Here is a 25877-nt window from a genome sequence, read left to right as displayed (position 1 = left end):
AGGTGAAGCCATAAGCTCTGTGGAGAACTCTGCCAAGTACCACATCAACACACCCTCTCCTGTTGGCAAGCACTATAAACCTGCAGTCATCAGTGGCAGAATTGGGAAACCGCCCAGCAATGATTGATAACTAAAGGGCATTTTATTTTCTTAACAGCAGGTTGTTTTGTTCATTGCTTGGAACAGCAGTTCCGGATGCTGTAAGGCAATGTAGGGATATACAGTGGCTTCAGTTGAAGAGCTGCATGAATTGTGGTTGGTGATTGTTGGGGGAAGGCCATTGTAAATGGGTAGACCCTGCGAACTTTGATGAGGTTTATCTGGCGCTCAATCTGGGTTTATGCTCTCTTTCCACTTGCTGGAAAGTGGGTTATTGGTAGGGGTAAGTATGCACCTACCACTAGTAATAAGGCCATCAACACAGAATAGGTTCCAGTAAAGGTCAAGCTCAACCCTTGTTAGCTGACACAAGCAGTCAGGCCTAACTTAGGAGAATGGTTGCTTCAACAAATGTAATCTTTCTGCTGTTACAATAACATAACATAAATAAATGCAAAACATACAACATATATGAACATTTAAATTTAGTGTTTGATGAATAAAGTAAGATTAGGTTCCTTGCTCGGGTTAGGTTCTATGCTGGAGACAGGGTTCTGAGTTGGATGTACCTGTTAGGTCCAAGGTGATGACCATGAGTAGGGTTAATTTGGGAGTTGGTGGTTATATGCCATTACATTTAATTGTATCACTTTTATTTTATGGCCATTCTTATGTCAACGATACATTTGGATGTAGAATATTCTCTGCTGAGGTGTTTTTTTGTAAAGCTATTTCTTTTTATAGGTCATCTTCCTCCATAGAATAGCTAGATAGCAGCTTCTCCTATTAGAGTTCATCTTGTTTTACCAGACAAGTTCCCAATCAAGAACATCTCTTCCAACAGACAACTTCTGCCCTTGATGGAGTTTACCTTCCTCTTGTAGGCAGTACCACTTCTCAAAAGATCAAACATCATACACCTCCAGACATGCATTTCTTTTTTGCCGATGACATCCAAACTTTGGAAACCACCCCGATAAAGAGCTCATTGTTAGATCATGATCCCTGATCAACATTATATCACACTTACATTTCTGCAGACGAGCTGCAGTTGAATTAAATTCAATTATCTGTGATTCCATCTTGTACCATATCTCCAACAATTCTCTAACACACACAAGAAAAACAAAAGAATCACCTTTGCTTCAAGGTATTGAGATCCATTTCTTTACAGTGGATGTCCATGGCAAGACTTGCATTTTTCATCTTAGCCTGCGAGATCTGAAAAATAGATGGTTTGTGTATTTATATGATTGATATCTAGACTAACTCACTCTTTGCTATTGCAAAATTGGAGTTCCGGAGCCTAACACATGACTACATGCCCCACGGTGAAGATGAGAGAATGGATTCTTGTAAAGCATTCCAAACATCCTATTGAAAGAAACTTAAAACATCTTCCCCCAAGGTTAGTGCCCTCTACTGTAATCAACATATCACTTATGGAGCAAGAGGATTGTTGAGTGTTTTATGGTGAATAATTGTCATTGCAAAATATATTTATGTTAGCGCTATTTAAAGTAATATAGGAGAACCAACATATCACAACACGTCAACTGGATTGCCTGCAGGCAACTCCTGCAAGATTAAGGTATGGCTTCAGTGTATTATTTAAACAGGAATTTTCTACAGCTGTTTACCTAAGGCAATCTACATTATTTTCTACAGCTTCTCTATTTAATATATTCAAAAGTCTAGCTATGCTTTAAGATAATGGGTTTCTTTCATATGTGCTGGCCATTTTCAAGGTGTGCTCATGAAACAGGAATAGAAGGCCACATTTAAAGATTGATGAATGTCACCAAAAATGCCTTGTCTGTCATCTTTACTGTTACCTCATGTTGTTTAGAAACAGAGGAACCATAGGGTTGGTACAGTCTCAGCTGGCTTCATCCATGGAAGCCATTCACCTAGTCACAATTCTGCCACTGGGTTCACCAGGTCACCATTTCGACCACCCTTCTATATTCTCAGACCAGTCTTTCTCTGCTTCAGAATATTTTAAGTACTACTGCATGCTGCTTTGTTTGTTTTATATCTGTCAAGGTAATTCTCAAACGTTTACTTGTGCTTAAGGGTGTTGAAAGCAGCATTCACGGAAACATCGCCAATCCTTCTATTGTTTTTGTAAAGCGCTCTGATATCCTTCGGGATCCTGTTCGCACTATAAAAAACTTTATAAATAAATAAATAAATAAATACCACTAGCAGCACAAATGGAAAGAATATACGTAGTTTGCAATACTTGGCATGTTGATATGTATCAATAGTGTCCTTCTAAGTGACGATAGATTTAGGTATACATGGAGGATAGGAGCACATTGGACAACAACTCTGCCCACACTCTGGGACCAACAAATCCAAAATGTTTGATAGTGAATGTGTGTCTACCTATCTAAAGTGCTTTAAGTCATATAAATCAATGCACATGTGAACCACTGTTTGCTCGCTGTTATGATGACACACGACCATTCAACCAGTTCAAATATTCCTATGATAACACCTTTGTGGCTCTTGGCCAAACATCCCTGGCACTGAGGGGTTGAAATGTCTTAACAGTTCCCGTAGCTGATCTGTATATGAATCTGGGGTTTAAAATTGCCTTGTCTTTTGACTGTTGATTCTCCTGCCATTTTCTTGTACCCATCATATTAGGTCTTCTCCAGACGCAGCTATAGCTGTACAGTTAGCCTCGTGTACTAAAAAAAAATCATAAATAAAAAAATACAAACACATAGGGGATTTGGGTAAGCCCTCTTCATCCACTGGTCTGTTATTCTATCATTCACATTTTGCTTCTGCCTATCACAGCATATAGTACAAGGCAATGGATGAGCCCATTTCAGCCATAGGCTCTCTTGCACTGTGAGCAAGAGTATTTTTCAATATCACATGTACAACTCCTCCTAAACAGAAGTGCGCAATGCTTTTTTCTTACCATTCTTTAATCTTTGATTTGTTTCAGTGCTCCTCATGGGTTTAAACTATGTCTTAGGGTTACAGTGCTTCAAAGCCAATTATATCCTTCTCTTGTGTCAATAAGAATTCTGTGTTGTGAATTAAAATATAAAATGGTTTTCAAACCTGTTCTAATTATACCTGGCTGCGAGGGCGTACCAATTAATATGTTATATATATTTTTTATGTAATATTTTTATTGCAAATACTTGGCTGAAACTTTTAGGATGGTATGTTTTTTCTTTTATCCTCTACTTTATTCTCGTATCATATGCTTCCTATGGTTTTGCCATTATTATTTTCGAATTCATCTATTCAAGAGCAGCGCTTATTGGCAGGGACATCTTAAGGATTTTGGGGGCCCTCAGCGAAACTATATTTGGGGGGCCCTTTTACAAACAGCTCTGAATTTATGATCCAATTTCAGTTCTTTCGTGCCCTCTCTGTCCAGGTCATTGAGTGTGCACGGGCACACTCGTGTAAATTCTACAGGTGTTTACATCTAATATTCAGGGATAGTGATGTATGTTTTCAATATTGTAACACAACATCAGCTCACTAATATTGCTTCAAATAATCTCTGTGACCCCTCTCCCATTTGAGGTCCCATTTTGTACTTAAATAAACTTTTTTATGTATGTTCCATGGAACACAGGCACAACATTTCTCTACAAAATGTCTGTAATAGACTCTCACACATAATGCACATTAATAAAATCTTTTTGAAATAAAAAATTAACGGAAAACAATTTAAGAATTACTCAAGGTCCTCATACATCAAGAGGGTCGCCCCGGACCTTATCCTCCTGCAGGAAACGCACCTTAGGGCGGGAAAATGTACATTCATAGCGAGGGGGAGATACAAAGTCTTGACTCACGCGGGCTACACGTCGGGCGCCAGGGGAGTCGCAATACTAATTAACAAAACGCACCCCTTTAACGTAACACGCACATGGAGCGATCCACAAGGTACATACGTGGGAATACAGGGGACGTGGAATAGACTAAGCATGACAGTTATCTCAGTATATGCCCCGCCAAAACTCCAATCACGCACACTCAGAGAGGTGGCATCCATTCTACTGGAAACGGCGGACACGATGCAAATAGTGGGGGGGGACTTCAATGACGTCATGTCGGAAGAATTAGATCGTTCAGGAGCAACACGCAGAGGGGGGACGCAAACAGCGCTGGCAAAATACATGGCAGATATGGGACTCACTGACACATGGCGATGGCGACACCCGACACAGGAGACGTTCTCCTTTTATTCAGGGGCCCATAAAGCCTTCTCCAGGCTAGACTACATTTTTGTTGCAAGGCAATACCTGTCGGAGGGAGATGAGTTCACGTACAAAGCAAGGGGAATATCGGATCACTCACCCCTATATGCGAAATTAGGGAAAAACACGGAAGGCGAGAGACGGAGTGGCGCTTGGCAGCATGGGACATTCAAACCCCTGAGATAACACGGGGTCTGAGGGCAGACATAAAAGTGTACGTAGAGGAGAACAAGGGTTCAGTAGACTCCAATATTACCTTCTGGGAGGCCATGAAACCTGTGTTGAGAGACAGAATTAGAGGGAGACTGAGAGAAGAGCGAAACAAACAGCACAGGGAGGCAACAGCGTTAGAACTTGAAATCCTGACTCTAGAAAGGGAATACCATGTAAACAAAGGGGAGGGTATACTGAGGCAGTTGCAAGACAAACAAAGGGAGTATAGAGAACTGGTCTCTAATGAGGCAAAGACGCAATCGCTAGCAACGTTACACCGCCTATATGATGTAGGTGACAAGTCAGGCAAGCTTCTGGCATGGCTTAGCAGGAAAGAACGAGCAGCACGGTGGGTGAAAAAAATCAGGAGAGATGAGGGAGGCCTGGAAACTACCGACAAGGGCATAGCAGAGGCTTTCGCATTGCACTATGAGAACTTCTATAGAGGCAGAGACCTCGGGACAGTGGACAAGGCCATACAATATATGGAAAATGTGGATATCCCATTATTAGATGTAGAACTCAGCGCCCCACTAGAGGCGGGAATCACACTGGAGGAGATAACTATAGCTATCAATAAATTAAAAACGGGGAAAACACCAGGACCCAACAGGTTCCCAGCAGAATTCTTTAAAAAAACAGCCGACTTGCTGACACGTCACCTATTGGCTCTATATGTTGAAGCCTACGAGATAGGGAGACTCCCACGAGATCTAGCATTGGCAACCATAGTGCCGATATACAAACAAGGCAAGCCGGAGGAGGATTGTGCCTCGTACCGCCCCATCTCACTTCTGAATATGGAGGTGAAAGTGCTGGCTACGATTCTAGCGGCGCGCCTACGGACAGTCGTTCCAGACCTTATACACACAGACCAATCCGGGTTTTTGCCGGATAGAGCGACAAAGCTCAACCTCCGACGGACACACAACTGGCTTCAAGAAGTAAAAGATAGGACGGAGCCGCACTGGTTCCTGTCCTTGGACGCTGAAAAAGCGTTCGACGCAGTACACTGGCCCTTTCTCATGGCAGTATTGCGGCGGTTTGGTTTTGGTCCACACTTTCAGAACTGGATAGGGTTGCTGTACACTGCACCGAAGGCGCGGGTACGAGTGAATGAATGCTTATCACGCGAATTCCGTGTAGAGAGGGGCACCAGACAAGGATGCCCGCTGTCCCCTCTACTCTTCACACTCACAATAGAAATATTGGCAGCCAAAATTCGACAAAACCCGGAGATCCATGGCTTCACGTGGAGTGAGTTAGGGGGTACTCAGGAAAAAGTTTCATTATATGCCGACGATGTATTGTTATATATTACGAACCCCGAGGACTCAGTAGGGACATTGTTCAGAGAGTTAGAGGGCTTTGGGGCAATGGCGGGCCACACCATCAACTGGCACAAATCAGTCCTGTATACGCCGCGGGGAGCAGTGCAGGGAGTAGCGCTACCGGACCGTCTACTCACTACTTCGGAGGGGTTCCAGTACCTTGGGATCTATATCACCCTGGACAAGAAGCTCTCGTTCCAGAAAAATGTGGAACGAATAATGAAAGAGGCAGTAGAAGACATGACGAGATGGAGACTGTTACCTCTCACCCTACTGGGAAGGGCGGCAATGTATAAAATGATTACCTTACCCAAATTCCTCTACGCACTTCAAAATGATTACTATCCGCTCCCGACTAACACTATCACCAAAATCCACGCAGACCTGCGATCATTCCTATGGCTAGGCAAACAACCACGCATCGCACTCCAGACACTCCAACGACACCAATATAGTGGAGGGATTTCATTGCCGAACCTAGAGGCATACTACTGGGCGGAACACCTGACCCCCATAAATGACTGGTTACATGCACCAGCGGACCACCCGACGTATGCATTGGAAAGACATAAATTGTCCACACACAATGTACTTCACTATCTGTATGGGGGAAGGCAGGGAGAACGCTCTTGCCCGTTACTATGATTACGATTCGAGCATGGACACGGGCCACGAGATCCACGGGGTGGGAGGAGAGACCAACACGTCAGACACCACTATGGCACTGCAAATGGTTCACAGAATTTCTAAAACTGAAAGGCTTCCAAAGGTGGGATGACATAGGGATATCTACTATTGGGGATGTGATTAGGAAAGGTGAGCTGAAGACATTCGCGATGCTACAGGCAGAGTTTGGATTACACCACACACAACAATACAAACACCTACAGCTAATACAAGCTTGGAAAGCGCAGAAGATATCACTACAGGATATACCGGAATATTCACCCCTAGAAGGGAGACTCCTACAGGAACAGATGGTACACCGGGCAGTGTCTCTCACATACAAAACACTCACAAATAATATGTTGGGAAATCTGGCGAAACTCAGAGGTGTATGGGAGGCGGAAGTGGGGCAATTAGAGGACTTAGACTGGGAGCTGATACTGATGCACCCCCGAGAAGTGGCCATTAAGTCACGGCTGAGGCTGATCCAATTAAATGTGCTACACAGGACATACTTCGATAGGAGGCGTCTCCTCAAGATGGGTAGGATAACAGACGCCACATGTCTTCGATGCAGATCCGAACAGGGGGATTTCTACCACACTATCTGGTCCTGTGAAAAGATTCAAACGTATTGGTCTCACATCTTCACGGAATTGGGGGAGGTACTGGGAATAGAGCTAACACTGGACCCGAAACTGGCACTACTAGGAATGGTGACCGAAGTAGACCTGCTTCGCCCGCATATCATTTTCCTGGTGCTGGCACTAGTGGTGGCGAAAAGGGACATTGCGAAATACTGGGGGGTGGCGGAGAGGCCGGAAATAGAGGAGTGGAGGAGAGGGCTAGACCTCTATATGGCAGCAGAACGAGTGACATACAAAGCTAGAGGTTGTCCCAAAAAATTCCGAAAGGTATGGAGTAAATGGAGACAATACCATGGCCTAGAAGTGGGGCAAATAGGAGGTGACCCATAGAGGGATAGACGGCGGAGGCGGGAGTAGGAGTCCACCTGATAGCGATAAGTGCCCGAAAGAAGACTGAGACACTGAGAATTCAGAGTCACCAAACATATGAGGTGCTATACAGTGACATGGGTGGGGAGACAAGTATCAGTATATTATGCACAAATGGAACTGATGGATTAGTGACACATAGATTGATGGACATGTGATCTGACTGTCACCCCTTTGAGGGGGAAAAGCTACCAGTTTTGTAGATAGGTGTGGGTGGGAGGGGGGGGAGTTGTGGGAGAAAAACACAAAAGCAGGATTGGAGGGTTACATGAAGAGCTCGTAAGCCTTAGAATAATTGCACACTACTTGACGAGAAATGTGTCGCCGCCCGGCCCCAGGGTTGTGGGCATGAAGGCTGTGGAATAGAGCCATAATGTAAGTTTGACGTGCTAATGTGAGCTTGGTACACCTGTATTCTTTTTATACCTGCACAAAAATAAAGTTTAAAAAAAAAAAAGAATTACTCAAGGTCATCGGGGAAAGATTCTCTGCAGAACAGAACTGGCTTTACCAGGGGGCCAAGGCCCCAAAACGTAGGCAACTTGGACCAGAGCCCACTTTGCCCGTGCCTTAAAACGTCTCGGCTTATTGGCGGTGCATTATGTATTTAGCCGACACCAGAACTCGACCTGTGTGTGCACGCATTTAAGAGTTGGATGTTTCAATGCTTTTTATTGACTAAGCAGAAACAGATGATGTAAACAGGCTGCTGGGAGTGATGAAGTGGGTTTAGATGATAGGGAATGAGTCTGTGTGTACATGGCCATGTTCTTTTCTGTAAGAACTGAGAAAGAATACAGCGATCCCATCACATAAGGCTGATCTCTGTAGTGTGAAGGGTGGTGACTTTAGTGTATACTGACTGCCTCATGGATATGGTATTTGCTATGCTTCAAAGTTTAGTGGGCTCTGATCAGTTGCTTTTGCTCATGTTGGTTAATTGTGAGTGGAGAAACAGTGAAAAGGAGATTATTTAAATTACCTAATCATTAATTCAGGAGACCTAATGTAACACTAACATACTATACACATACCTAATGGGAGAGAGTCACAGGATTTGTGTATACTACACTAGTTATCAGAGGGCTGTAGCTTAAAATCCAGCACATACTTTATTGTGGAGAAAGTTGGTAAAAAGGCAATATTGATCTTAAAGATTACTGCACCTCTGTCTCCCCTTTCAATTGGCCAATCGAGGTGAGGGACATTGAAGCCTCAGGTCACCAGAGTATGTATGCCAATTTCTTGATAAAAGTTGCCCCTGTGCCCACTATTTGCAAAAACTCCAAGGGCCTCATTTATGACTTTTTGCCGTAGGGAAGCGCAGCAGGCCTTCCTGCTGCGCTGCCCTACGGCAAAAGAAAAGGGCAGGAATGCGCCGTATCTATAAGATACGGCGCATTCCTGTCCTTTTCCCCTGCGCCGGCGCACAATGGGCTGCCTGCGCCAGCGCAGACACCCTTGCACAATGGTGCAAGGGTGCCTGCGTTGCGGGGAAGATTATTTTTGTACAGGAAGGGAAACCTTTCTGTACAAAAATAATCACAAGAGGCTTTTCCTCGTATTTCCTTTTTCTATGTGTGCTGCATTCTACAGCACACATAGAAAAAGGAAATACGAGGAGAAATAAAGACATTTCTTCCTGTTGCGCCTCCCTTACGCCTCCCCTGGGGAGGCGTAAGCTTTTGGCACTGCTTCAGAGTTACGATTTCTCGTAAATCTGGGGCAGTGTCAAAAGGCCATGGATGTTGCTGGGAACGCCCCCAGCAACACCCAGTCCCTTTAACGCAGAACACTGCGTTAAAGGGGCTGATATTTATCAGGCTGCAGTACGCCACAAAAACTGGCGTACTGCTGCCTGATAAATACTAGGCAGGCTTCTGTGCCACGGAAGTTCATAAAAAGTGAAGTTCCGATGGCGCAAGGGGCCTCATAAATGAGGCCCAATGGGCCTCATTTATGAAAAGTGACGCATCGCTGCGTGACAACAGCGATGCGTCACTTTTCACTGCGCACTCCTTGCGACACCAATGATGCGTCATATTTAATGTATGACGCATCATGTCGCAAGGACTTACAGATACGTCAGTATTTCTGACGCATCTGTAAGTGCAAAAGTGACGCATTGCTGGAGTGTGCCACAAAAGTGACGCAACTCCAGCAATGCGTCCTTTCACATGGGGAAAGCCCCATGTGAAAGGGCTTGCGTCAGTCTTACGCCTGCTGTGAGGCAGGCGCAAGATTTTGACGCACCAGCATCCTAAAAGTGACGCAGTGAAATCTCATAGATTTCACTGCGTCACTATTACGACGCTTTTTGCGGGGGAACGCCCCCTCTGCATACATTATACCTGACGCAGGTATAATGTTGCGCAGGGGTTTAAAAAGTGACGCATCTACCTAGATGCGTCACTTTTTAAATATGGCGCAACAAGGCGCATTTTGTACGCTGCTGGTGCGTCACAAAAAGTGACGCACCGGCGGCGCAAAACTGACGCAAGGCCTCATAAATAAGGGCCCAAGTTTGTAAACAGAACAAAGTCGTGTAATTCCAGTGCGTGTTTTATACCTGTCCATGAACAAACAGAGACTCAAGATGGGGGATCCGCTTCCATGCGTGGTAAGGAGACGCGGCAAATAACTCGTCATGGTTAGGGTGTAATACATTGAAAGTTTTGAAGATGCTTATAATATGGCTGAGTGTGAATAGTTGTCACTTGTCGGCCCATTTATGGTATGGTGTGTCCAGGAAGATTTCAAAGGAGTGTCTGACATAAGGCTGGAGCCAGCAAAAGCTAAACAAGCATTGCAATTGACCTGGAAAACCTGCAGGCAGTATCCTGCAGCAAACGGCAGCTATTGACACAAAGCTCATAGCTGCCACCGTTGCTCAATACTCAGTGCTACACTACTTCTGGTCTTTTGCGTTTAAATGGAAATTCTTCTAGGAAATCCTGGGAAACTTTATCTGAGAAGGTAAATAGTATGAAAGCACAGCACAGAGATTCAAGACCTAGCCACCATCTACTTCAGGAAAGTAAGTCAGGAGCTCAGGCGGCAGACTTTCAAAGATGACAATAGACCATGAAGCTGTTCGTTTATAAGTGCAGGAAGCAATTTGTGCACTTGCCACCAGCAAACCTCCAAGCATTGATGGCTTACCATCAGAATTTTCTAAAGTGTATGCACCCTTGCTGGCACCCCTTCAGGAAACATGATATGAACTGCTGTCACTGCAGTGGTCCTGCCGACCTACACTGAGTGACGCCTTACTTATCACACTGGCTAATCCATGAGCTGAAGTCCTACAGACCCCTTGCACTGTTAAACATCGTTTACAAAATCCTCACTAAGATTCTGCCGAATCGCCTGATCCGATTGGTTCCGCAGTTGGTACACTTGGACTAAAATGGTTTTGTTCCTGCCAAGAGCACATCTTTGAATGCCCGCTGTTTCTTCCATGTATGCACATGCCCCACAGCAGTATCCACATTTGGGTTGTCAGGTTTTAGATCCACACAAGGCTTTTGAATCTCTCGAACAACTCTTATTTTAGGTACTCACCGACACCCGGGACGGACTAGGACCCCACTTCCTCTGACTGGTTAAATTACTGTAGACTAATCCCACGGCCAGAGTTAAAATTAGATGTCATATTTCAGATCCCATAGTGATACAAAGAGGCACCCACCAGGGATGCCCATTGTCCCCTCTCTTAATGTCGTTGGCACTAGAAACGTTGTCACATTTTTTGCGTACCAAGGGCCAAAACTGGTGGATCCCCTTGGAGGACGGTATACAACGGTCAAAATGCCAATAAAAACGTTTTTTAGTTTTTTTAATGATGCTACCCCATTCATACTTTGATCACTGTCTGGAGCATTGATCATCCCTTCCCCCCCAGATAACTGACAAATCCTGGCATATGATACATCCTACTTACACATGTTGCTGCCATGCCTCCAGGACCTTTGAAAGAGTTCCTTATATATTGAGCAGCAACATGATTTTACTGGCAGCGCCCTGGAAAATGTAAGCGCATGCTAATATCTATTGATATCAACCAAGCATAGGACTGCAGAACCCTGAGATACAAAGTCAGCATTTGCAATGTCATGGTATCGCTACATACAAGGGTCTTCTTTGCAACCAATGTTTCTACTGGGCACACAGTTTTCTGATATGGATATACATGTATTTGCTGCTGCAGAACAAAAAGATCCTGGGCATCACAAACCATGGGATGAAGTTTTATTCACCAGATCATCAAACAAGCACTGGTAAATGCAGTAGGTTTCACCTGTCACTAATAATGTTTTTTTGTGTGCAAGGTTTAGCTTGGTGAGCAGTTCTGCAATATAAGCTACTGAAACTCCAAGAGTTCACTTGCGTTCACTTTAAAGCAAGCCCATACAAGTGTCAATTAACACTCCTGCTGATCATAGCTCACCACAGCAAATGAGTGCCCGCATCTCGAGGCTTTCTCAGGATTATCTTGGCAGATCCAGTTCATATGTGTTTTAAGATCCTACAGCTGTTTCACAATATTTTTGAGCAGTCTCAGACTCTCTGCAAGAGGACTTGCCCGGTCACTCACCCAGCGATTTGGGGACAGTTTCAACCATTTTGTGAAATCAAATCCGCAGCACCACTTCCAGTTACCTTATATGGAATGAGGGTGGGGCCGAGGGGATTGGCAACTTCAGTACGATTTCTAGGGCATATTTTTCCAGAACAAGATCTTGCCCATGAGTCAGAAATAAAGACTCCTTAGACCCGGGACCATGCAATTTCGATTCAGCAATATCAATCAATGCAAAGAGGTCGGCCTTCCACCTAGCCGTGCAAAATCAAACTTACACATTTGTGAGGAAAAGGTCCCAAACATGATGACCTTTGAATATGTACCCCACTAGATCTAAAAAAAAAAAGAATTGTTAGGAAGATCTGTAGTTAGTCACTCCAAGAAAGAAAAGGTACCTTTGTGCGTGAAACATGTAGAGTTATAGCCCTCCTTAACAAGTCTGGGGTAAACTCCTCTCCAAAACGTCTTGGACAGCCACGAGTTTGGTACGGCCCAAGCCTTGACTCAGCCTTAATCGATATCAAGAGCAGGTTCCTGCTGATCTGTGATCAGAAGCCTTTGGTGTGGCTTCATTCATTGAATCTGCTGGCTGCCGTTCATAAGACGGACCACATGGCGCTTCTTGATGGACTGGATGGGAGTTTTGGGCTGAAGAAAGTCAAGGCCTATTCCATGAGGTTATCCTAATATCTTTTAATCTCAAACAAAGGCCCTCGTTTGGGGGGAGCAGGGTGCCCAGGTCTCACGTTACCCTCAAACTCTTTGACAGCAATATGATTCAACTCACTACGGTCTGAAGGGCGTACAAGCTGCATCTCCATATGTATCCTCGGGGCATGCTGCAAGTGATGCTGCTAGCTTGGAGAGCAATGGTGCAGGCTGGGTACACAGCAGCCTAAGTAATAGTGTCTCCTGGATGAGGAAAAGTAAATGAACAGGTCCAGCCCTGCTAATTGTCACACAATCAGGGTCTGACTATAGAATTTTAGTTTTTTCAACACATCACCACAAAGTCCAAAGTCTATCATGCAGCCTCAGCTCATCAAATGAAACTCACATTCAGTTTCAGGATGAGTCTTTCCTAACAGTGCCACATGTCTCAGGCAAGCAGGCTGGATTAGTTGCAAAGTCATTAGTCTATGGTCGTCATGGTTACAATATTCTCAGACCAGGCTCAACCCTCATTCGACCTACACTGCAGTATATGCTTTGGAGGCTGATCTGGCTCGTCCTACTGGGCACTGATTTGGCAGTGAACATTACACCCCATACATGCACTTCAGCAGAGCATCCTGCTCAACACCCGCTCAGTCCACAGGCACGCCATCGACCTCTGGAATCTACTAGACACCATCTCTCCGGACGTCGCCTTCTTGACAGAAACATGGATGAACGCCACATCAGCCCCGGACATCACCATTGCCATCCCGGAAGGCTATAAGATCATTCGCAAGGACCGTACCGGCCACACAGGAGGAGGCATCGCTATCGTCCATAAGAAATCCATCCGCATCTCAACCAGCTCAGACGTCAATCTCGCCAACACTGAACACCTTCACTTCCAGATCCACATCGACCCCAAGACCACACTCAGAGGCACCCTCCTTTACAGGCCACCAGGACCCCGCGCACAATTTAGTGAAGACATCACGGACTTCATCACTCCACACGCGCTCCCCTCCGAGGATTACATCCTTTTGGGAGACCTCAACTTTCACCTTGAAAAGAACAACGACCGCAACACCACCACCCTTTTGGACAACCTCGCCAACCTCGGACTTAAACAACTTGTCACTACCCCCACCCACATCGCAGGTCACACACTCGACCCTATCTTCACCTCCAGCAAACATGTCTCCTTCAGCCACACCACAGCTCTCCTTTGGACTGACCACAGCTGCGTTCACTTTACCTACAACAAGCCCACATCCAACAACCACCCCCAACCCACTCTGCAAAGAAACTGGAACAATATCACCATCGACCAGATCTCCTCATCGCTTCTTCTAAACCCCCCAGCCAACTCCTCAAACCCCGACCAAGCAGCCACCAACCTCACCCAATGGTTATCCAACAGCGCCGACTTCCTAGCACCACTGAAAAAACGACAAATCAAACTAGGCAGCAAGAAGGCCTCCTGGTTCAACGATGATCTTAAGAAATCCAAGAAACTCTGTCGCTCCCTTGAGAAGGCCTGGAAAAAAGACCCAACCACCAGCACCAAGGACGCCTTCAAAAACGCCACCCGCATACACCACCAACTGATCCGGAATGCCAAGAAAGCCGCTTTCAAGGACCGACTAGATAACAACGCCCACAACAGCAAGGAATTATTCAACATCGTCAAGGAATTTACCAACCCCTCAGCCAACTCCAATGACATCACCCCCTCTCAAGCCTTCTGCGACTCCCTAGTCTCATTCTTCCACAACAAAATTGCAGACATCCACAACAGCTTCAACAACCGACCCGAAGACCAACCCACCCTACCCCCTGCAGGACCCCCACCCCCCTTGAACATCCTCAATGACTGGAAGCCAATCTCCACTGAGGACACCATCCGGCTGATGAACTCTATCCACTCAGGATCCCCCACAGACCCATGCCCTCACCACATCTTTAACAAAGCTGACTCCATTATAGCACCGCACCTCCGAGACGTCATCAACTGCTCCCTCAACTCCGCAACCTTCCCTGAAAGCTGGAAACATGCCGAACTCCGCGCCCTCCTGAAGAAACCCACAGCTAATCCCACCGAACTCAAAAACTACCGCCCTATCTCACTCCTTCCATTCCCGGCCAAAGTCATCGAGAAAGCGGTCAACAACCAGCTCGCCGCATTCCTCGAAACCAACAAATCCCTCGACTCCTCACAATCCGGCTTCCGAGCCAAGCACAGCACTGAAACCGCCCTCATCGCAGCAACAGACGACATTCGAACTCTACTGGACAATGGAGACACAGTCGCCCTCATCCTCCTCGACCTCTCCGCAGCCTTCGACACGGTCTGTCATAGCACCCTTTTACAACGCCTCAGAAACGTCGGAATCCAAGGAAAAGCACTGGAATGGATCACTTCGTTCCTCACCGGAAGAACCCAGAGAGTCCGCCTTCCACCATTCAAGTCAGAGGCCACTGAAGTCATCTGCGGCGTACCACAAGGATCTTCACTCAGCCCCACCCTCTTCAACGTTTACATGAGCCCCCTCGCGGTCATCGCACGCCAACACAACCTCAACATCATCTCCTACGCCGATGACACTCAACTGATCCTATCTCTCACCAGAGACCCTAACACTGCCAAAACCAACCTGCATGAAGGAATGAAAGAAGTAGCCGACTGGATGAAGCACAGCCGTCTGAAACTGAACTCAGACAAAACAGAAGTCCTCATCCTTGGCACCTCCCCCTCCACCTGGGATGACTCTTGGTGGCCGGAGGCCCTTGGAAAAGCACCCATCCCGACGGACCACGCACGGAACCTGGGCGTCATCCTGTATTCCTCACTCTCGATGAACAGACAAGTCAACGCCGTTTCTTCATCTTGCTTCAACATTCTTCGCATGCTCAAAAAAACATTTCGTTGGATCCCCACCGAAACTAGAAAAACGGTCACCCACGCTCTGGTCACGAGCCGACTGGACTACGGAAACACCCTCTACGCCGGTACCACCGCAAAACTCCAGAAAAAACTCCAACGCATCCAGAACGCTTCAGCCAGGCTCATATTAGACATCCCGCGTAAAGAACACATCTCTGGTCACCTGAAAAACCTCCACTGGCTCCCCGTCAATAAGAGGATTACTTTCCGGCTCCTAACCCACGCACACAAAGCACTCTACGAAATCGGACCCGAATGCCTCAACACACGACTGTCCTTCTACACCCCCTCCCGCCAGCTACGATCCTCCAACCAAGCCCTTGCCACTGTACCTCGCATCAACAAAACCACCATGGGAGGTAGATCCTTTTCCTACCTGGCAGCTAAAACCTGGAACTCACTTCCCACTTACCTTCGCCTTACTCAGAACAACCTAGCATTCAGAAAGCAACTTAAAACGTGGATATTTGACAAGTAATTCCCCACCCTCTTCAAGCGCCTTGAGACCCTCTGGGTATGTAGCGCGCTATATAAATTTACTGACTTGACTTGACATGACTTGACTTGGCACTCACCAGAATGGAACCCGCTTCACAAGAAGGACTTCTGAGGAATGGCGTGTTGCCAGAAGAAGTGTTCTTAAACGTAACTTAAAACATCCCAGGCACTTCAAGTTTTCAAAGCAGCCACCTGCTCTACCAGCCTTACCACGCCACGAGCAGCATGCCACCATCACAGAACAAACCTGATCTGCTACTACGAAAGAAGTTTAACCACACATGCCCATGCAACACTTCAGATCCCTAGTGCTGCCTACCCATGCACATATTTGAATTCAACTGCTCAAGGAGGTCACTCCCTGTGAGGCTTTAACTGAGTCTCTGACACTGATGAGTAGCTCTTGCGTTATATAAATTCTTGATTGATAGATTGAGTCCGGGGAGGTTGTGCAGGGCATATGAGGAGATGAATGTGCATGGGGAAATGGAAGCTGCACTTGATAATTTGTGGCTATACCTACTTAGTAGGGGTGGAAGGCTTTACAGGATTTTTCAGTCTATGACTGCACATTGGGAAGCCGCTCTGGGCTTTTTTGTGGCCATACCTGAGCCTTGAGAGGATGACTGTTCGTTTGAGGCGACGGGGCACTGGGGTTGCTTCGCACAGGGGGAGACTTACTGGCGATGGAAGCTAAACTTCAACATCAAGAGGCTGCAATGGGTGTTTGAGGCTAAACCCGCATGCATGGAGACTAGACCGGGCATAGTGGTTGCTGACTGGTCATTTGAGGCGAAACGTCAGCATTACGAAGCAACACTGGATATCTGAGGTGAAACGTCTGCATGCGATGGCCACACTTGGGCATTTGTTGCTGTCCTTGGGCTAGGGAGGCTGTGCCTGGGCAACTGGACTCGCTGTAGGGCATTTGAGGCAGTCCTTGGCTATTTGGAGTTGTGCCAGGGATTTCAAACTGGAACCTGGCATCTGAAGTTGTAGCTGGCCATCAAACATTTTACTTGGAAATATGATCACTGTGTCTGGCATATAATAGTGAAGTTGAATCTGTGATAATTACGCTCATGGTATATCACTAATACATCACTGGCAGCATGACAGCATCCGAGCTAATAAATGAGCAGATAACTAGTTAGCTTATTTTACGCTTTTGTAAAATTTTATTATTTCATTATTCTTTCACTGATTGTGGATTATTGTTAACTTCAATTATATCACTTTCTGTGATGTAATCGGGGCCAAAGCATATTTGTCTCCACTACCTGTGATGGCATTGTGTGGTAGAGGCCATTTGATATCACATAAAGTGATATCGTCAGTGTAAAAGGTCAAACAATGCCATTTCTGCTTTTCCTCCAATTTCAATGAATTGATGTCTGCGCCCACTGTGGATGGCCTATAAGAAGGCAGAGGGCCTTTAATAACTCGCATGAAGGGACGGCATGCGACTAGAACTTCCAAACGGGGCGGTACAGTGTTCTAAATTAAACAGAGAAAGACAATAAGACACAAATCTGAAAGTTGGTGGGCCATTATTGGCCCTCGCCACTTCACTTTCTTCAGTGGAACCCCCGACTCTTCTAATTAAGCATCACTGTCCGCACCCGTGGGCAATAAGGACTGTTAATAGTAGGCATATCACGTTGATTCGCCCCACAAACTTTGCCCCCCCCCCTCCCACCACAAAAGGCACCATACCAGTGGGTGGTCTTCACTGCGTAGTCTTTATTAATTCTCATAAAGCCATCTTTATTTGTTGATGCACTGTCAACATTCGACCAACTTTTATTACCAAAACAACACACATTGAAAAACATTGTGTTAAGCAATATTCATTTGAACCACAGGTTACAGTATTTACAATTCAGGATCTCCAAAGCCCTCGGGAGGCGGATTGTACCAGCAGGCCACAACCCACCTCCATTGCTTCCATTTGAGGTAATTACCCGTCATCTACCCCCTAGACGCGGCCACCAGGGCACTGCTTTGCGCCTTTTACTGCGCACCAGCTCTCACAAAGTTGCTTCCTCCAAACACAGGCATCTCGGGTAGGGCCGGAGAGTCCAGGACCACCAGCAGGACGGCCCCCTCTCCCGCCAGCCCGGAGCCCCATGGACTGCCCTCCCTGTTCCAGGTTTAGGCCAGTCCCGCCAAAAGGAGTCCCCGCCATTTTCCTTGCCCGGGACCCCGCCAGTTCTTCCTTTAAACACAGGGATGGGTGGGTGGGCAACTTGCTTCTGGCTGCTACCCGCTGGGCTCCCGAGGCGAGAGAACAAAGAGGGCTTCTCCCTCGTTTCCAGGGCTCTTATCTCTTTCCCGAGAGGGGATGGGTTGTGCCGCCTGCGCAACCTAAGTGACGCTCTACCAGCCTGCCCTGCCTCCTCATATTCCCTTGTGACCCCTCCCATTCCCCTTAAACAGTGGTACACTGTACCAGCCTCTCTCTAGCTCCACGCCCGAATGCCACTAAAGGCCCCCCTCCCCTAGGCGCAGGGGGCCTCTCTGTGGTATCTCCCACCTTAATCGCCCCCCGGCGTCTCCGCGTGTAATGGAGCTGCTCGCGGTGACATCACTTAGAATGTCACCGCGACCAGCGTTACAAGGCGAGCGCCGGGGCAAGAGTGTGAGGAAGCTGCGGAAGCAGAGGCTGTGGCTGAGGTCGCAGTGTATGTCACAGACTTTAATAAATACTACTGGTTAACCTACGTGACCTTCTTGTACATCTGTGGCCGTCACTACACTGGCGACGAGGGAAAACACACTAGCGACCTCAACACGCCCGAAGGAAGGTAATGAGAACAGCTGACTCGAAGAAGCAAGAGGAATTTCCATGAGGAAAAGGAGACAGTTGACGGAGAAAAGTATTCGGATGCTCCAGAAGCAGACCGCGTCGCGGAGGAATTTTCGGAATTAGGAGCAGCAGCGGGGTCGAGAGGTGAAGTGAAACCATTGAAGAAGGCCCTGCGGAAGAAGGAATGAGGAAAAGGGCAACTGCGGGTCAGTGAGAATATGTCACCCGTCAGTGCGAGCAAGAGGTGAGGTAACGCCTGCCAGCCATCCGAGCGCACTGCTCTTAGACCCGCGATTCACGACCTGCATGGTATGTACTAACATCTGAGGTCATTTAAGCGTGTGAGGCGTTTTGGTGTGGCGGGTGTCGGATAAACAGTGAAGCGAAGCACCAGCTGCGTCGACCCGACAAGCGAGAGCCAGGCGCGCTGTTCCTTCACCCACTTCAGGATGTTATGGTGAGCCCGTGACAGTCTGTCACGGAAACGTAGAGCAGACACCTTTAACTCAAGTCTGACTCGAGTGCAGCGTAGCGCATTCAAAGGGTAGCGTGAAGTGAACAGCACGGCTAGAACTGGTTGTGAAGTGCGATTCACCTTCCCTTGTGACTTTGCCCATGATTAAGTGTGCAACCGGATAATGTCAGGAAAGGCTCAGCTGTTCAGAATCAACGCAGCGAGGCGCGTGTGGTGAAGGCAGCTCTTCGGTTACCTCAGAGGGCGTTTGATATATGACATTGCCAGAAATCCAAAGTCAGAGTGAACGGAGTGTAACGCACGCACTGTCACAAAGGAGTATGAGCATTGCCAGTATGTGGAAGTCGTACTAACCGGAACTCGGCAGAAACTGTGTGCTGTTTCCTAACGCATTGAGGGGCATGTGAAGAAAGAGTTTTTTTTTCTCTGTCACCGCGGAAGTGGTTCAACATGGACTGTGCTGGCAGTAAGAAGAAATGAACACGGTGTAGTGCACTAAGTGAATGTAGGAATGACATTTTGAAGGCGGGTGGCCACGCACTATTGGAGTCAGCATTCTTCTGCAGTCAGCTATTAGCAGAGTGCAGTCTGCCCCAGGGAGTGTGGGCCTTGCAGGGAAAATAAAACCAAGGAGTTTTCTGAAGTATCTGCACTGCAGGCTGAATGTGGACTGCGCTATTCATGTATGATTTAACTGACCCGTAGCAAAGAAATCTAGGAGCCCATGCAACTGGGGCACACCCCAACTGTTCCTGCAAGAGAGTTGTTTGAAAACTGACACTAGAAGTAGAAGTGTACTCGAATGTAGTTTATGAATGTTTGCTTCTTTTGGTACAGGCAAATAGTACCCTTCCCTACGTTTACAGTTGGTCTAGCAGATCTTGTACATTCTCATCTAGGTTGTAGATTGTTAATATAGCCCTGTGACGAATGACCATGCAAAGTGTGACTCCTCCACCCTTTTTCTTGACCAACCCAGGTGATCCCACTATCCAGTGGAAAAAATGGAAAAAAGTGTTTTTGAATTACGCTACTGTATGTGGGCCTAACCTTGGTTTAAAAAGGAAGGTTGCATTGTTAGCCTATTACCTAGGTGCGGAAGGAGAGGAGGTTTTAGATCACCTCCCAGACTTAGGGGCGCAGGAAGCAAGGGGTCTGAATGAGTTTGAAGTAAGTCTAAATAAATTAGATTTACACTACCTCCCCAAGACAAGCACAATCATGGAGAGGTACCACTTTGGGAAAAGAGCACAGAAGGAAGGAGAATCTATTGAAGATTTTGTTTCTGAGTTGAGGAAATTAGCGGCTACTTGCAAGTGCGGTGGGGCGAGTGAGGAAAGAATTAGGGACCAATTTGTTTTGGCTTGCAGGATGGAGCGAGTGCGTGAAGAATTATGGCTTAAAGATGACCCACCGTTGAGGGAGGTTCTTATCATAGCCAAGCAGGTGGAGCACATGCTGCAGTGTGTCAAAGAGATAAAGCAAGACGCTGGGGAAAAGAGAAACGATGACAAGACCAATGTCAGTGAAGTGGTGACGGAATGTGAGGCAGTGTCTGTGATCAAAGGCCAGAAGGTAGCGGGTAGAGAACAGAAGGAGAGCAGATTGGGGGGATCGTTCAAGGGTACCTGCTATAGGTGTGGCAAGCAAGGACACCTAGCCAATGACAAAGAGCGCCCCGCCCTCAGATTTACATGTAACAAGTGCGGTAAGAAAGGTCACTTCAAGCAATACTGCAAGAGTGGGCAAGTAGAGACAGGACGAATGTAGTGTGCGACGAAATTGTGGTGCAGGTCAAAGAGTTGCAGGTCCAAAGTCCCAACGACCCCATGTGTGAAGAAATAGTGGTGCAGGTTGATGAAGGTCAGGTCAACAGCCCAAAAGACACCATAAAAGTAGGGGAGGTTGATCTGGAAGCATTGTTCGATTCCTGTTCTAGGATAACTATTATCAATGCAAAAGAGTTCTCTCGAGTGTCTAAGGGAAAGATAACCTTGAGGAAAATGGATTTGAGGCCTGGGGGGTATGCTGGTCGCCCCATCTCTATGAAAGGCTATTTCTTGGGGAAAATTGAATACAGTAACAGGGCAACTGTGTCCAAAGTGTACGTGTCCACTGTGGGGGACAACATCTTGGGGTGGCAAGCACAGAAGGAGTTAGGGGTCTATCTTAATCCCAACAGTAATCCCCAGATCCTGATACAGGAGATACAAGAACACAAGACTGACATGGAGTTCAAAGGAGTGTTCAGAGAAGAACTTGGATGCCTAAAAAACTACTGTCACAAGATAAGATTGAAAGAGAACGCTAAGCCAGTTGTGGCTAAAGTCAGGAAACTCCCTATTGCCATCCAAGGAGAGGTGAAATCCGAGTTAGAGAAATTGTGCAAGGCTGGAGTCATCGAACCGGTGGAAGCGACGGAATGGTTGGCACCCATCGTGGCCGCAAAGAAGAAGGATGGGTTGGTCCGGCTCTGCATCGACCTAAGGGCGTTGAACAAGGAGGTCGTGGTCGACCGATACCCCCTACCGAACATCACCCAAATGATGAGCATGCTAGAGGGAGCTAAGGTGTTTTCCACTCTCGATCTCACCTCGGCCTATTTCCAGATAAAGCTACACGAAGAGTCACAGGAACTCACAGCATTCGTGACACCGATGGGCGCATACAAGTTCAAAAGGATGCCTTTCGGGCTAGTCTCGGCGGCCGCCGTGTTTCAGAGAATCATGGGCAACATCTTGAAAGGCATCCCAGGCGTCATGTGTTACCAGGATGACGTGCTCATATTCGCTAAGAACCATGAAGAGCATGATAAGAGACTGAGATGCGTGCTAGGGAGGTTCCAGTCACAAGGACTTACAGTGAAGAAAGATAAGGGTGTATTTGGCTGTGCAGAGCTAGATTTCCTGGGGCACAAGGTGACGACTGAAGGAATATGTCCCAAGGCCGAACTGCAAAACACCATCGTAAATTTGGCACCTCCCACGAGCAAGGACGAAATCAAGTCATTCATGGGGATGTTGGAGTTCTACGGGAAGTTCATAAGAAACCTTGCAGGAAGGACCTACGCCATCAGGCTGCTGTTAAAGGAGACTGAATTCAACTGGAGTCAGGAGTGCCAGAGGGAGTTCGAAGACGTAAGGAGGGCACTTGCAGAGGCCCCCAGCTTAAAGTCATATATACCCAACCGAGCGACGGTAGTCCCCACCGATGCAAGTGCCAAGGGGCTGGGAGCAGTCCTCACCCAAGTAGGCAAAGAAGGAGAAGAAACCATAGCGTTTGCCTCAAGGTCACTCCAGAAGTCCGAGAACAACTACTCGGTAATTGAAAAAGAGGCCCTAGTGGTATCCTGGGCGGTGGGAAAGTTCAGAGACTTCCTGTATGGAACTCAGTTCACTCTTCGTACTGACCACAAGCCGTTGGTGGAAGTATTCAGCAAGAAAGGTCTGGATGCCACCTCCAGCAGGATAAGGTGGTGGGTGGTCAGCCTCCAAGAATACACTTTCGGCGTCGAGTACGTCCCAGGAACGCAAAATTTTGCAGCAGACTGTCTGTCGAGACTCGTCAGTGAAAATGAGGCGAGGGAGAAGCAAAAGAAGTTGGATGAAGAAGAGGATGGACTTCAGATGGAGAATGTCTGCACCATCCAGAGAGCGTTGGGAGAGGAAACATGGAGAAAGGCATTGGAAGAGGACAAAATACTGGAGGAGGTGTGCAAAAGAATAAAAGGCAGATGGAAGAACGAAGACAAACGGGAAGAAAACCTGCGGCCATACTGGGCTGTTAAGGATGAGTTGTCCATAGTAGACGAATGCCTATTCAGGGGGACGAGACTTGTACCACCTGTATCAGTGAGAGACAACCTGGTCGAGATAGCCCACGAAGGGCATCTGGGCATCACCAAGACCAAACAAAGACTCAGGGAGAGCTATTGGAGGCCGAACATGGACCTGGTCACCGAAAGGAGAATCAGAGACTGCATTCCGTGCAGCAACAGTGACAAAGTCCTGAAGCAACTGACGCCCCCAATGGTATGTAGGCCGCCACCGTCAGGACCATGGGAAGAGTTGGCGCTATGATTTGAATGGGTTAGAGGAGCACTCCTTTGCTTTTACGAATTTTTCAATGCAACCAATCAAGTTTTATGTTTATTAACATAAGCGTGCAGCTGAGGTAGCACGTTTGTCCTAACCGTGCCTACTTTAAAGTCCTATCTTAAGTGTGTAACACACTTAACCTCGATGCACTGTTGCTATATGTGGTTCAAGACACGAACAACACCTTTTTTAAACAATTTTTACACATTTTTTCAAAAATAAACATCAATCTTTAACTGTTTATACTCATCGAATTTACTTCACAGAATTACAAACAAAATTCTCATGTAAACATTCCAGCATCAACTAAAATTATTTCCAAGACATTATTGTGTAACAAGTATTCAAAGACGATGAATCTTCTCTTGTGCCCAATGCATTTCGAGCTCTAAAAGCTCTTCATCAGGGGCCTGAAACTTGTATATGAAGTCACGACCAGGACAGTCATCGGGTTCCTGGAAGAGGTGTTCATCAGGGAAGGGCTGCCCAGCAACATCCTCACGGACAATGGGGTGCAACTATGTTCGAAAGAAATGGAAGACTTCCTTGCGGAGAGAGGCATCAAACACAAGCGTTGCGCCTTGTATCACCCCGAAACCAATGGCATGGTTGAGCGATTTAACAAAACCCTCAAGGAGAGCATCCAGTTAGCCAAAGCCAGTGGTATAAGCTGGAAAGAAGAGGCGTGGAGGCGGTTAGAAGCATACAGGTTCACACCGCACCAGACGACGGGAGTCACCCCATTCGAGCTGCTCCGTGCAAGGATACCCAACACTAAGCTATCCCCAGGGTGGATGGAGTGGCACAAGGGGTGGTCAGACCAAACCAAAGGAACGGAAAGCTTGAAGAAGCAAGAGGAAGCCATGAAAAAAAGGAAAGAAAGATATGACCAGCTCAAGGCCACACGGGAGGCCGAATTCAAAGTGGGGGATAGCATCAAGATCAGAACCCCCACTGGAAGAGCAAATTGGTCAGGGTACAGTAGTCCTACCAAAATCACAAAACTATTCAAGAATGCCGTCAAGACTCAAGAGGGAAAGATATGGAACCTAGGGAGAGTAGTGAGGTTCCACCCACCAGGGAATGACTCTAGGAGTGAAAGGGGGGGTGAGGGTGATGCAAGGCAGGACCGAGGTCCTAACACCAAGAAGCTGTTGTCAGTCCCCCACCCAGGTGGTAGGTCCAACAGGAGAGTGACCAGACCCCCCAGGCATTTCGATCAATATATTATGATGTAGCCCCTGCTACTCTGCCATTCTTGAGTTATCCTTCCTAGCAGGATAGTGACCAGACTTTCAAGACATTCCGATCAGGATTTAATTTGTCCTCCTTGTTTTCCTGTTGTTCATGCATTGTTCTATGTTTTCTTTCCGCATGGGAGGGGGATGTGTGGTATCTCCCACCTTAATCGCCCCCCGGCATCTCCCCGTGTAATGGAGCTGCTCGCGGTGACATCACTTAGAATGTCACCGCGACCAGCGTTCCAAGGCGAGCGCCGGGACAAGAGTGTGAGGAAGCTGCGGAAGCAGAGGCTGTGGCTGAGGTCGCAGTGTATGTCACAGACTTTAATAAATACTACTGGTTAACCTACGTGACGTCCTTGTACATCTGTGGCCGTCACTACACTCTCATTACCCTCCCTACGGGTACAGCAGCGGTCGCTGCAGGTAAGAGCGGTGGGGCCAGGTGAGGGAGGATTTCGAGAGACGGCCACAAGAGAAAATTTATTATTTATTTAATTTTCCCTCGTGGCCATCTCTCGAAATCCCCCCTCAGGATGTGGGAGCACCCTAATGAGGGAATCGTAGTTAAAGGTTATTTTCTAAGTGAAGGACAATAATGGTATTAGAACCCTGCCCCTGTCTCTTGCAGTATATTCATCTCTCCGTGTTTGAGGGCAGAAAATGCTCCTGTCCTACAACACAGCAGCGCAGCTTAGGATCTCTTTCCTCATAAGCCCTCTCTATGTCTCTCTTTGCCGGCAACTCCTCTTCCTTCACTAAGGGAGAATTGAAGTGAAATGCTCAGTACATAAAATAAACATGTCTGTTTCATTTTAGTTCGAGCCTGGGCAGCGCATGCGCTGCTCTGCGGCATGCTGTATTGGAGTATGGAATAGAAGCCCCGCCCACTCTCCGCCCATATTTGTCATTGGCTTGTGTCATTGTCCTTTGTAAAGGCTGGCTTCTGATTCATTAATAGGTTTGTTAGTCTATCCTTAGTACCGCCTTGTCTTCATTTGTAAC

General features: G+C 47.0%; 1 protein-coding gene across 1 annotated transcript in view; it reads right to left on the bottom strand.

Annotated features, from left to right (window-relative positions):
• The window catches only part of KRT222 (keratin 222), a 222264-nt gene that overhangs the window by 164901 nt on the left and 31486 nt on the right, over nucleotides 1-25877 (bottom strand). Inside the window, exon 3 of the mRNA XM_086924213.1 lies at nucleotides 1238-1320. Within this exon, the coding sequence (XP_086780339.1) occupies nucleotides 1238-1320 (83 nt within the window). The remainder of the gene's footprint in view (nucleotides 1-1237; nucleotides 1321-25877) is intronic.

The sequence above is a fragment of the Lissotriton vulgaris genome, chromosome 5 (assembly GCF_964263255.1).
Source record: "Lissotriton vulgaris chromosome 5, aLisVul1.2, whole genome shotgun sequence".
Classification (NCBI taxonomy): Eukaryota; Metazoa; Chordata; class Amphibia; order Caudata; family Salamandridae; genus Lissotriton; species Lissotriton vulgaris.
Note: the sequence above shows the minus strand (reverse complement) of the source record. Positions and strands in the feature narration are given on the sequence as shown.